Source organism: Morone saxatilis, unplaced genomic scaffold, assembly GCF_004916995.1.
Source record: "Morone saxatilis isolate NCDOM2014 unplaced genomic scaffold, NCSU_SB_2.0 Contig18, whole genome shotgun sequence".
Lineage (NCBI taxonomy): Eukaryota > Metazoa > Chordata > Actinopteri > Moronidae > Morone > Morone saxatilis.
This window is the reverse complement of record NW_023339740.1, coordinates 14,976,215-14,987,600: the sequence shown is the minus strand read 5'-3', so window position 1 is coordinate 14,987,600 and position 11,386 is coordinate 14,976,215. Positions and strand designations below refer to the sequence as shown.

The 11,386-nt window shown below is 41.9% G+C and overlaps 2 protein-coding genes across 3 annotated transcripts in view; one reads left to right on the top strand and one right to left on the bottom strand.

Annotated features, from left to right (window-relative positions):
* Nucleotides 1–562, bottom strand: part of ndufaf3 (NADH:ubiquinone oxidoreductase complex assembly factor) — a 2,893-nt gene extending 2,331 nt beyond the window's left edge. Inside the window, exon 1 of the mRNA XM_035661454.1 lies at nucleotides 408–562. Coding sequence (XP_035517347.1) covers nucleotides 408–496 — 89 coding nt within the window. The 5' untranslated portion in view covers nucleotides 497–562. The remainder of the gene's footprint in view (nucleotides 1–407) is intronic.
* A 1,390-nt stretch (nucleotides 563–1,952) lies between these two features.
* On the top strand, nucleotides 1,953–10,806 carry LOC118327886 (NCK-interacting protein with SH3 domain-like). Of its 2 annotated transcripts, none has more exons than XM_035661397.1 (13): nucleotides 1,953–2,123; nucleotides 3,043–3,155; nucleotides 3,248–3,458; nucleotides 3,954–4,029; nucleotides 4,237–4,781; nucleotides 5,674–5,844; nucleotides 6,563–6,649; nucleotides 7,218–7,356; nucleotides 7,487–7,567; nucleotides 7,776–7,904; nucleotides 8,159–8,248; nucleotides 8,349–8,521; nucleotides 9,047–10,806. In XM_035661397.1, exons 1-13 carry the CDS (start codon nucleotides 1,953–1,955, stop codon nucleotides 9,269–9,271), a joined length of 2,211 nt encoding a protein of 736 aa, XP_035517290.1. In that variant the 3' UTR covers nucleotides 9,272–10,806. The 2 variants fall into 2 exon arrangements, with proteins under 2 accessions (XP_035517290.1, XP_035517291.1); XM_035661398.1 differs by having other exon boundaries at nucleotides 4,240–4,781; nucleotides 9,047–9,271.
* The last annotated feature ends 580 nt before the right edge of the window (nucleotides 10,807–11,386 follow it).

The following is an 11,386-nucleotide window of genomic DNA, read 5'->3' as shown; positions in this document are numbered from 1 at the left end:
ATATATATATATATATATGGTTGCCTTGGTCGACAGGCAATGGCTTCACGATTTTCTAGACTTAATGATTAGGTAAGACAATAATGGAATGATTAATCGATAATGATAATTATCCGCAGCTCGAGTCCTCATGCAGTTCAACTGTGCTGATGATATAATATGACCCACACTGAACACATGACTGTAATTGTGTAAATGATGTTTATTTCTGGGAATGGCGTTAATCAGAATAAAGGCTCAATATGAACATTTCCTCTGTTGAATAAACCTGTTAATGTAACTCCTGTGACAGTACAGGTGTTCAATAACAACACGCTGCACACAGAGGGCAGGGAGTCACAATTAATGACACAGTTCAAATATTCACCTTCAATCATTCACAAACATTAAAATAAAAACTAACACACCTCGAGAAAGCGGGTCCTGCCCTGGAGGAGAGGAGAAACCCGTGTGAGGCTCTCTGAAGGAGGAATCTGGCACACACAGCACTCACCATGTTGACGGACTACACTAACCGGCGACGGACAGAGGGGGACACAGTTCCCTGTAACACCAGCCGCTAGCTTCCGGTGTTGTGTAACGGAAAATCGAACAAATTTTACTTCAAGTTTTAACACGTTTAATGTGAATTCATCGTGTTTTTGTTTTATTTTGTATTCGACATAAACTTCATAACATAAAACTAAAGATTACATAAGCAACTGATTCCCCAGCTAACACAGCTAATGAAGCTAATGTACTGAATGTGTCACTATCTTCAACAAACTGACAATAACGGTCAATACCGGACAATAACGGTCAATACCGGTCAATACCGCTCAATACCGGACAATAACAATGATTTAGGATAAACGGTTAGTATTTAGTATTTCCTTATCAAACCCCAAAAAGTACATCTTAAGATAATTGTAAAAAAAATATATACATTTTAATTTTTTTAAACTTTTTTTTTAATCAATATCTTATTAAACAATTATATTTCTCATTTAATATTAATCCATCTTCCCAGGGGAAGGTCTACAGGAGGCATCTACCACAGTTATTTTCAAGATTTGGAAATAAAACTATTGATTTCTAATCACACCTTTATTTCTATTCAGTGCTTTACTAATGTGCCACAATAATTTTATGTTTTTGAGTTAAAATATCTTCACTTGGGGCTTTTCCAAACAAACATAGGTGGGATTTTTGCTATTAAATTATTTCTAGCACGCCTTAAAGTCTCTGTGCCACCCCGTACATATATTTCTTTAATTTGTCCCTCGATATTTCAGTCACCATTATATATAGATATATATATATCTATATATATGTTATATATATATGTTGTTGTGTTTGCACCATTTACAGATGCTGTATTATGATTAACTTACATTACAACTGAATGAGCTTCCATAAACCTAAATGCATTATATAATCAATAATCATTCATAAACTGTTCATCATGGTGAGCAATGCACAGTTGACCAGTGTAATACTGAGTAGTTGTAAATATGAATGAGATATTTATTATATATTAAATATAACAGATGTATAAGAGATTGGTAATAAACAGTTTATATATCAGTTATAAAGAAAATCCACAGCACCCATTCACAATATTTAATACACAAATGAAAGCTGTCTTTACTGTGTTTTCCCGAATGAATGATCATATCTTATATTATATATATTTATATATTATTATATTATAATAACGATCAGCTCTGGCTTCGATTAAAATGTCTGGGGGCGTGTTCATGGAGCCGCAGCGCCCCCTGCGGCGTTTACTGGCAACTGTCACGGGTCAGATGATCCGAGCTACATAGTAAATAGACAGCAGCAAAGATCCTCCGTGGTCATGTGTGCACAGCCTCTGTAGATCACCTCCAGACAGAGCACACACTTCCACTCGCAGACGCCTCGATCCCTCCGGTTCTCTCGCTGTTTCGGCTCATTTCGTGCAGATAAGTATGTACCGGTCTCTGTACGCCTTCCGATCCGCCGAGCCCAACTCGCTGCACTTCGCGGCCGGAGAGAGCTTCTTAATCCTGGAGAGGAGCAACAAACACTGGTGGCTGGGGTCCCGCTGCAGCTCGGGGGAAACCGGCTACATCCCGGCCTCATACATCGAGAAAATACAGGTAAACACTGAGTGTCTGAGCCTCGGTGGGGTCTCTCCTCCTCACAGTCTACAGTGAACGGGTCGCATCCCGAGCTGAAGTGAAACGCAGTGAATGCGCAGCAACGTCCAGGGTTGAATTGATGGGATCGAGAGAGAGAGAGAAAGAGAGAAAGAGAGAGAGAGCTCATGATGTTACTGCAGAGAGGGCCTTGTTGGAGCTGACTGCTGCTGACTGTCAGGAAACATGTATCCATGCTTACAGGAGAACTCATACAGTATTATTATTGGGGAGGATGCAGAGGACATGGCCTTCTGCACTGCAGCTGCTCACTGCGACACAGAGGAGGGACAGGACAGGGAAGGAGTCAGGGGAAGGAGTCAGGGGAAGGAGTCAGGGGAAGGATGGGGTATGACAGGAGAGGATGAGACACTTCCAAAAGGCCACACCAGGACAGAAAAAGACACAGTTTCCTCCTCTGCTCCTGTGAATCTGTTTTATTATCAGGGATCATTCCTCAGTTATCCTCTGTCATTGTTTAATAAGTAGCCACTTCCCTTTCACGTAGCTTTTTTGGTATTCTCCCAGTCACACCCACTACAGTGAGGAGACACAGTGAACCAGTCAGAGCACGTAGTTTGTGAAATAACAGGCTCAGAGGTAGGAATGTGTGTTGTCTCCTGTTGTTAATGACATTGGCTGTGGAGGTTTAATGAGCCCCAATCTGAGGCCTCGCTGAAGCCTCGCATGTGTCACCGGTTAAAAAGGCTGGTTTTTTTTTTTTTTCTGTTTGTTAGATAACTGCCCTAGTTTGTTTCTGCCTGGAGTCGCACTCGTCCCCCCGGGCCACAGTTCTGTTCTTGTTTTGTTTTAAAGTTTAATAATTATGTTAATGAATATTTAATTTCTCCTCCACTCTCTCTGTTTCTCTCTCTTTAAGGCTCCAGAGCAGGACGAGGTGCTGCAGTCTATCGACAGAGCGATCGAAGGAATCCACAATGTGGCCTTAAAAAATGGAGGCAAATACAATCTGGAGCAGAGAGATGTTCTACAGTGAGTCGACACATTGTGAACTGAAGATACTACGTATTGATCCCCACTCCTGTGTCTTCTGTGTGTGAACTCCTTCTTCCCGTCTGTTGTAGGAAGTTGATCCATCACAGGAAGGAGACGCTCGCGCGACGAAGTTCCTCGTCCACCGGTCACAAACAAGGCCTCCCGTCCTCCAACAGTGAAATATCTCTCAGCCAGACTCCTCCTCCACCCAACGGCCTTAACCGAGACCTCGGACGACAGGGGAGCATGCCATTATCAGGAAGCATGGACAATATGCAGGGAGAACAGGGCTTTTACCAGGTAGCACACGCATACAGTGTAAAATACAGGATTCAGATATTTAGAGAGTTTGTATACGTTATTATTTGATATTTATGAGTCGGCCATTTGTAGGATTACTAAAAGAGCATCTTTAAAACCGTCTGCTTTCTTTTCTTTTTCTTGATTTTATAACTTTTACCTTATGGGTTGTAGACTCCATTGTCATCTCTGTTTTATCTCCCCCTCTTCCCATATTCATTTTCCCATAAAGACCCTCTAACTACTGTATTATAAAAGTGTTATAAACAAGGTTTCCTACTAAGTTACCCTCTAACGATCTATGAGCAAAAGGTTAAAAACATCTATTAGGATTAAAACATTGCCCATTATTGATTATTGAAATGTCAGGAGTTGTTGCAGAACTTATCGTGTGAGATACTAAGAAACACTTAATAATGATGCGAACACTCTCTGAGAGCAGTGTGCTCATGTGTATATATAGATCCAGTTTCACTTCCTGCGTCCCTCCTGCAGGTGCCTCCTCAACCTCGACGTGCAGCGCCGATCACCCCGCCTCCCCCCGAGAAACAGCGAAACAGCCGGCGTCCAGGTTAGAGCTCAGAGAGCAGCAGCGTCTTCACAACATTACTGACACGTTTATCACTGTCGCGTGTTACAGCCGAGTGTTTCTGCCGCTGCTTTTAGCTGGATGCTACCTGCTGCAGCTCTATACTTCACAAACACTCTATTCTTAGTCGGGTCATTCCTGTTCACTCTCCTCTCTGTAACTGGAGCTCTCTCTCTTTCCCTCTCTCAGCAGAGCCGGAGGTCCCCTCCAGAGTGTCCTCTCTCCCTCCGTCCCCTGCTCCCTCCCTCTCAATCAGCACCACCTCTTTGGAGTCTGGCTCCTCCCACTCCCTGGTCTCCTCTGACGTGAGTCTGCCAAGTGTTTCCAGCACCCCCCCTCCTCCTGTGCCATCCCGTGTGAAGCCCCCCGCACCGCCTCCAGACGTGCTTCCCTCAGACTCCCCTCCTCATCCAGCTCCTGCAAAGAAGAGCCCGGCTCCACAGCCTCCCCAGCCCACCCCTCCTTCACAGCCCACTGTGGAGGCCCAGCCGGAGAGTGAATGGCCCGTCGCCCCCCCATCTGTTGCTGAAAGCACTCCTGGCAGCCCCTCTACCTCTGAGCCGGTTCCCATGACTATTGGGGCCGAACTGATCGAGCTGGTACGGAAGAACACGGGCCTGAGTTACGAGCTGTCGCGGGTCGCCGTCGGCGTGGTGGTGGGCCACCTGCAGACGGCCTTACCTCAGGCCTCCTCCGCTTTGGAGCAAGTGCTCCTCTCGCTGGTGGAGAGCAAGGTCAGATTTGTTTTCGTTACATCATGTGGATTCAGCATCCTGGAGCCTCGCCAGCTTAAAGGAGAATACCAGTGTCGTTTAGAGTTACGGCTCAGTCTGCATTTAGCTGACATTCCTCAGAGAGTCGCAGGGGACAGTACGCACAGTATCACACACTCGTTTCCTGTTTTTAGATGCAAACGTTGCGGTGTCAAACCAAGCATGAAATTACCTGCTGATTATTTTCTGGCAGACATTTGTGTTTCTTTTTCTGGGTGTTAGGTGGTTAATAGTTTCTCATGTAGTTTCTTTTGGCTGCATCCTGTATTTACACGGTGACACGCGTGCACACTCAGACCCTGCTTATCTAATTAAAATGCCTGAAACACTCTTTGGTCTGTTAGAGGCTTCCTCAGTGTGCTTTTAGATATGAAACACTGATAATAGAACATTATGGTTTAAGCTCAGATGATGTTTATGTTGTTTTTAATACTTTTGATATCTTTTACTGTGCTTCCTGTGTGCAGACACTTTAATGTCAAGCAGAGAAACAACACTGGTATAATCCTTTAAAGCTGCTCTAATCAATATTTTTATATTACTGATATTGATATTACATTATCAGTGGTTGAAATGACTTCATATTGTGAAAGGGGTAATTTATAGCGACACATGCACAGAAAATTTGAGTTTGTAATCATCCCTCAGCTCATTGTAAAGCTAAACACACATTTCAGTGTCTAAATTACACTCAAATGATCTTCATTCCTTAAAAGAGAACAACAGTATGAAATAACAATAAAATATATTTTCACGATAAGTTAAGCAGTAACTTTCATTAAAAATGTTCCTCTGTACTGGTATTTAAAGTTGAAGCAGGAAATAGGTGTGCCACAATCTTTTATGTCTGTAGGATTTTAGTGCAGCGCTGCCGCAGGGTCAGGTGTGTCATGACGAACAGAGGCTGGAGGTGATCTTCGGCGACCTCGCCCGCCACCGGGACGACTCTCAGCAGCGAAGCTGGGCGCTTCACGAGGACCACGCTCTTATCGCCTGCTACCTGGAGGAGCTGCTGAAGATACTGGTATGATGCAGGGAGCCGTTGACCTCTCTCTTCTGTGACAGTTCATGTTTACAACAGTCTGTTTTCTCTCTGTCAGCTGTTAGGATGTATTTCACAGATGCTTATGTCTGTCTGTCATAAATAAGTTAAGATTTAATTATTTAGCATTTTTCAAAACAAAAGTTGCAAAGTGCTTCACAGTATAAGGATTAAATATCAAACAATATACAGCTTATAAACACACAAGAACTCTTGTGATCCAACATGAGTCATCATGTATTAATATGCAAAGTGATGTAACCTGTTCAAATGCACTGAAGAAAGAGGACTTACAAAAACAGGAATCTGGTAAAGTCGTGCCTATCATCATCATCATTATTAATATTATTACATTAAAAGTTTTCTGTTGGGATGAGTCTGTGATGAGCCCGCAGGACCCGTCCAGATGTCGTGCTGTAAATACCAGACATGTTTGATAGGATCAGACCAGCTCAGACGACTTTACAAATCCAACAGTGTGGTTAAAGACTGGATCTGTAAACTCTTCAGGCTGCCAAAGATTCTTTGTTGGCAGTTTGTCCCGACCAGAACTCAGATCAGGGTTTGGCTGAGATCTTTTAATGGGCTCCATAATCCTCCGCTGTGTGCGGTGACCACGACTGTCAAACAGATTATGAAGTTATTATGTTTTTATATATTTGCTGTAACCACTAAAAGCATGTTTTGTTCCCCTGTTCAGACTGATGCCGACCCAGAGGTGTGTAAGAGGATGTGTAAGGCCAACCACTATGAGAATGTGCTCTCTCTGGTTTCATATTATCAGATGGTAAGACATCGCATTTTATTTTAAAAACACTTTGAACTAAAACTGAATCTGTGTTCAAGAAAACCGTCATCAGCACCATCTTACTTCAGTCATTGTTGTTTTGCAGATTTAAGTTAGGGTCTGAAGGCTCAACTAGAGTCTGTAACTGCTTCCTCAACTATTACACCTGTTTCCTCCTGCTTGTTGTTCATGGCATGTGATTCTCTGAGCCGATACTACGCATTTTAACGTTTGTTGTTCCATTTAATGTACCGTTGATGTTGTTTTTTGTAACTTTGCTTTGCTGCTGCTGTCTTGGCCAGGGCTCCCTTGAAAATGAGATTTTATTATCTCAACAGGACTTACCAGGACTAAAAGTTTAATAACAATATTGATACATAATGTAGGTGTCATACAACATTATTATTTATATTTCTGTTGCTGAATGCATAAAGCATCTCACAGAACCAGTTTTTAGTCTCAGTGGAAGTTGAACCTGCATTATTGCAGAATGAGTGAGCACGTCGGTGTTGTTCAGCGTTTGGTTTGTCGATGTTGGCTCAGTTGTTGCCTCTGTGTGACCTCGCAGGAGCATCGTGTGTCTTTGCGGCTGCTGCTGCTCAAAGTGTTCGGGGCGATGTGCAGCCTGGATGCTGCTCTCATCTCCACCTTCCTCAACTCCATCCTCCCCATGGAGCTGGCCAGGGACCTACAGACTGACACACAAGGTGAAAACACTTTCATGTCACTGTCTCTTATAGTCGTACTCCCCAAGCTTAATATTATATTATATATTATATATTATATTATCCACAATTACTCTGATTTACTATTTCTCATGTATTTTTCTTTCTTCAGAACACCAGAAGATGTGTTACACAGCTTTGGTACTTACTATGATCTTCTCAATGGGCGAACAGGTGCCATATCATCACTATGGTATGATTTATATAAAGCTGCTATAACATACATTTATATTGTATCAGAGCATCACTGAATAACAATACTCATTCTTCCAAAACAACTTGCATTTTTCACTTTATCTGACAGATTATGAAACCTTTCCCAACCTGTGCATTAAATAGTGTATTAAAGGGGTTAATGTGTTCTTTAACTAATACATAATCCTGACCCTCCCTGCTTTCAGAACACTTGAATGCTGAATTTGTGGAGTTTCTGCTGGGTGTGGTGGAGGACGGGCTTCCCTCTGATCCCACGGAGCAGCTGCCCGACATCTTCCTGAACCTCGTGCTGGCCTTCAACCTGCATCACACAGGTGAGAACAGCCATTCACAGCAGGAAAACACTCAGCAAAAGTACAAATAATAACATTAATGATGGCTGTATTCCTTTCATGTTTACCGATTTCAGACACGACTGGAAATGAAGATTCATTTATGTTTCTAGTAACACTTGCAGTTAAAATGTCTGCCTAAAAAGGTCCAAAGGAGCAGTAATGCACAACAGACTTGTAAGATCTTTTACTGTTTTACCATAAATACTTTGTTGTGTCTTATCTATGTCACCCAGCACCCAGCAGCAATGTGATCATGCAGGAGCTGAAGAAGAAAAATGTCAAGATCCTGTCAGAGAAGGTGCTGCTACTTCTGAACCGAGGCGGTAAAATACCTCTTTTGTTTGTCATATTTCTCATTTTGCATCTATGCTTTCTTCCTACGGACGTCATTACTCACTCACGTTTTGCCCCCCTCGTCTCCAGACGACCCTGTGTGCATGTTCAAACACACCCCGCCTGCACCGCACTCAGTGCTCAAGTTTTTGCAGGATGTTTTCGCCAGCCAAGAGACCGCAGACATCTTCTACCGCACTGACATGATGGTGACGATTGACATCGCCGTACGACAAATATCTGACCTTTCACCTGGAGACAAGGTGAGACCTGGACACACACACAGGAATAGTTTTGGGAAATTCTCTTTTTTGCTTTCTTACTGAGAGTTTGACGAGAAGATTGATACCTCTGTCATGTCTGTAAGGTAAATATGAAGCTAGAGCCAGCAGCTGGTTAGCTTAGCTTAGCATGAAAAAGAGGAAACGGTGGGAAACAACTAGTCTGACTCCAAAGATAACAAAATATGTCTACCAGCTCCTCTAAAGCACGCCAAATAACATGTTATATCTGGTTTGTTCAATCCATACCAAAAGACAAATAGTAAAATCCAGAAGTTGTGGTTTTACGGGGGGTTAATTGCAGGACTACTTCTGGGCCGGGAGCAGTGACTACCACATGACTCCAGCCTCATATTTAACAGATAGATATGAGAGAGGTACTAATCTTCTAATTCTCAACAAGAAAGCAAACGTGTATTCCCCAAAATGTGAAGCTATTCCTTTTATGATACCTGCTGTACCAGCTGCTGTTGTCTGATTATTTCCTCTCTCGCCCCCCCTGTGAAGCTGAGGATGGAGTACCTCTCCCTCATGCACTCCATAATACGCTCGACGGACTACCTCGAGCACCAGCACCGCTTGTCCGACCTGCAGGGGACGCTGCAGAGGATTCTCAGGGAGGAGGAAGATCCGGGAGAGGATGAAGGGAGCGCCACAGCGAAACAGATGGATAAGCTAATTGTACAGCAGATCTACAAAGAGTTCCCACAGATCTGTGAGAACCAGGACTAACCATATCAGTATTGTGCTCACACACTGTAGTCTGCTCCCGTCTACTGCAGGGAGGTACAATAAAGCCTGAAAGAAAAACTAACATGTTCAGTGCCAGCCTGTAATGAGAGAAGCTAAATCGATTTTGCCAATGTTTTCTTGGACTCGTAGTCCAGGGCTGCAGCGTGCACATGATGTTGATTTCAGAAAGAGAAAGAGCTGTTTTTCACAGCTTTTTCTTCTCAAATGAACTTCAGTTGAAAAAGGAGTGGGAGGTTTTTTTTTTCTTTGGTGTTTTTTCAAGAAGGAGAAAAATATGACATACAAAAAACCTGTGAGGTTTAGTCATAGATGGAGATTAAGAATAGCCAAACCTTGGAGCTGTTTCACAGTGAATTCCTAGCAATAATTACCTTAAAAAACTCATACATTAACTAATTGTATGTACTCTTAGTATTTTCAATGTAAAGTAACCAACTTAGTCTGACCAAAATAACTTTAACCAAATTGATTTTTAGAACAAATTCAAAGACTGTTAATGAAACGGGCAGATTTGAAGTGACGTTACTGACAACAGTGCCAACAGTGTGAGAATACTTTTATGTGCTTCCCTGTTAGTGGGACCAAACTACTGTGTGTTACTGAGAGCATCATTTTCAATATCGAGTATAATACTCTTTAAAAAACTGACTTCCTGTCTCTCTCTCATTCATTATAATTAGAATTAAAGTCAAGTTGAACAGGTTTACTCTTCTAGTGAAAAAGCAAGCACACTCTGACTCGTGTTATCATTACTAAGCTTTTAGCTGGGTAACCTTTGCTGCTACATATTGAGTCTCTCCTGTGGCTCCGTCTGCAGTTTTCTCAGCCTGGTACTTTTGTCTCTTACTGCGTTTCACTTCAACATGATCACTATGTACTTACATATGCAAAGCTCCTTAAGCATTAGAAGTCACTGACTGTTTAATGTCTGTTGGACTGAAGGGTTTTCGTCCGTATGCTGCAAACTAACTGTGCTGCAATAAGGCTTTATAGCAACTTGTAATATGGCTGTAATATACTGAGTCTTGGCTGATGTGAGCTACGGCTTCATGGAGGGGGAAATGTGTTCTGTACTTATTCATACATTATTCAGTGTTGTTGATTTCCAGTTATTATCTGATGCTCTTACTGAAAATCAAGACAACTGGAAATACAGGGCATTTCTTTTATCACCTTGTGGTTCTAATATGTTGACAGCAACATGTACCTTTCCTTATTTTTTCCCCACGGTGCAGTGATTGATGTTGTTCTCCCATCGTACACTTATCTGACTTATCTGTTTTGGTCCCTGGCATGGCTTCCCCATCTGGAAACATGTTCCTGAGAAGGTAGACACAATCCAGAAGTGATATCAGTTTTTAGTTAATGTCCCGAGTGTTCATTGATTATTTGTGTGTCTGTTTACAGCGTGTGTGAGGGAGATGAATGTCTCTTCTTTCCATGATTAACATTGTCTGCAGAAGTGCTACGACTGTGTTATAATAAAACTAATAAAGCTATATTTTAACAGTGAACGTGGTCGGATTGGTTGTTGAGCGGGTGACTGTGTGACATTTTGGTTGAAAGTTTACAACAAAATCAAACATTAATTCAGAGTTTTGTGAACATCTTGTAGGTCAGACTCAGGACACAGCAAACAGGAGTAAGATAAAAGTGTGAGTGTTGGCAGCAAACAGAAGCAGTTGAGTCTAAAGTTTAAAATGAAAGAAAGATGATTAATGTTACTCCTGTAATGGTCCTGTGTTGAACTCATTCTCAGTTTCTCCTCAGAAATCCTACTGTTGGCTTGTTTCCCCTTTCTTAGGAGGATGTTTGTGTTGCTTTCTTGTAAACCTTTTGTCTTCTTCCTTTATTTATTTATAAATATATATATAAATGTTTGTATTAATGAAATGCTGAATATATACTTGTATGGTAAATATTGAAAACTATTCCTCACCGGTTTTTTTTTTAAAGTGAGCGCTGACCAGTGTTGGGCAGTAACTCATTACTAGTAATAATATTACTTTTCCCAGTAACTAGTAGTGTAACTAATTACTAATACATTTCAGTAATAATATTACAATTACTCCTCCAAAAAATAATTAGTTACAA

What these genes read in the sequence shown, in the direction of transcription:
- LOC118327886 (XM_035661397.1), top strand. Translation starts at nt 1,953, where the DNA reads ATGTACCGGTCTCTGTACGCCTTCCGATCCGCCGAGCCCAACTCGCTG. An exon ending in AGGAGCTGCTGAAGATACTG is followed by an intron (nt 5,845 to 6,562) that starts GTATGATGCAGG and finishes TCCCCTGTTCAG; the next exon opens with ACTGATGCCGACCCAGAGGT. An exon ending in CCTACAGACTGACACACAAG is followed by an intron (nt 7,357 to 7,486) that starts GTGAAAACACTT and finishes TTCTTTCTTCAG; the next exon opens with AACACCAGAAGATGTGTTAC.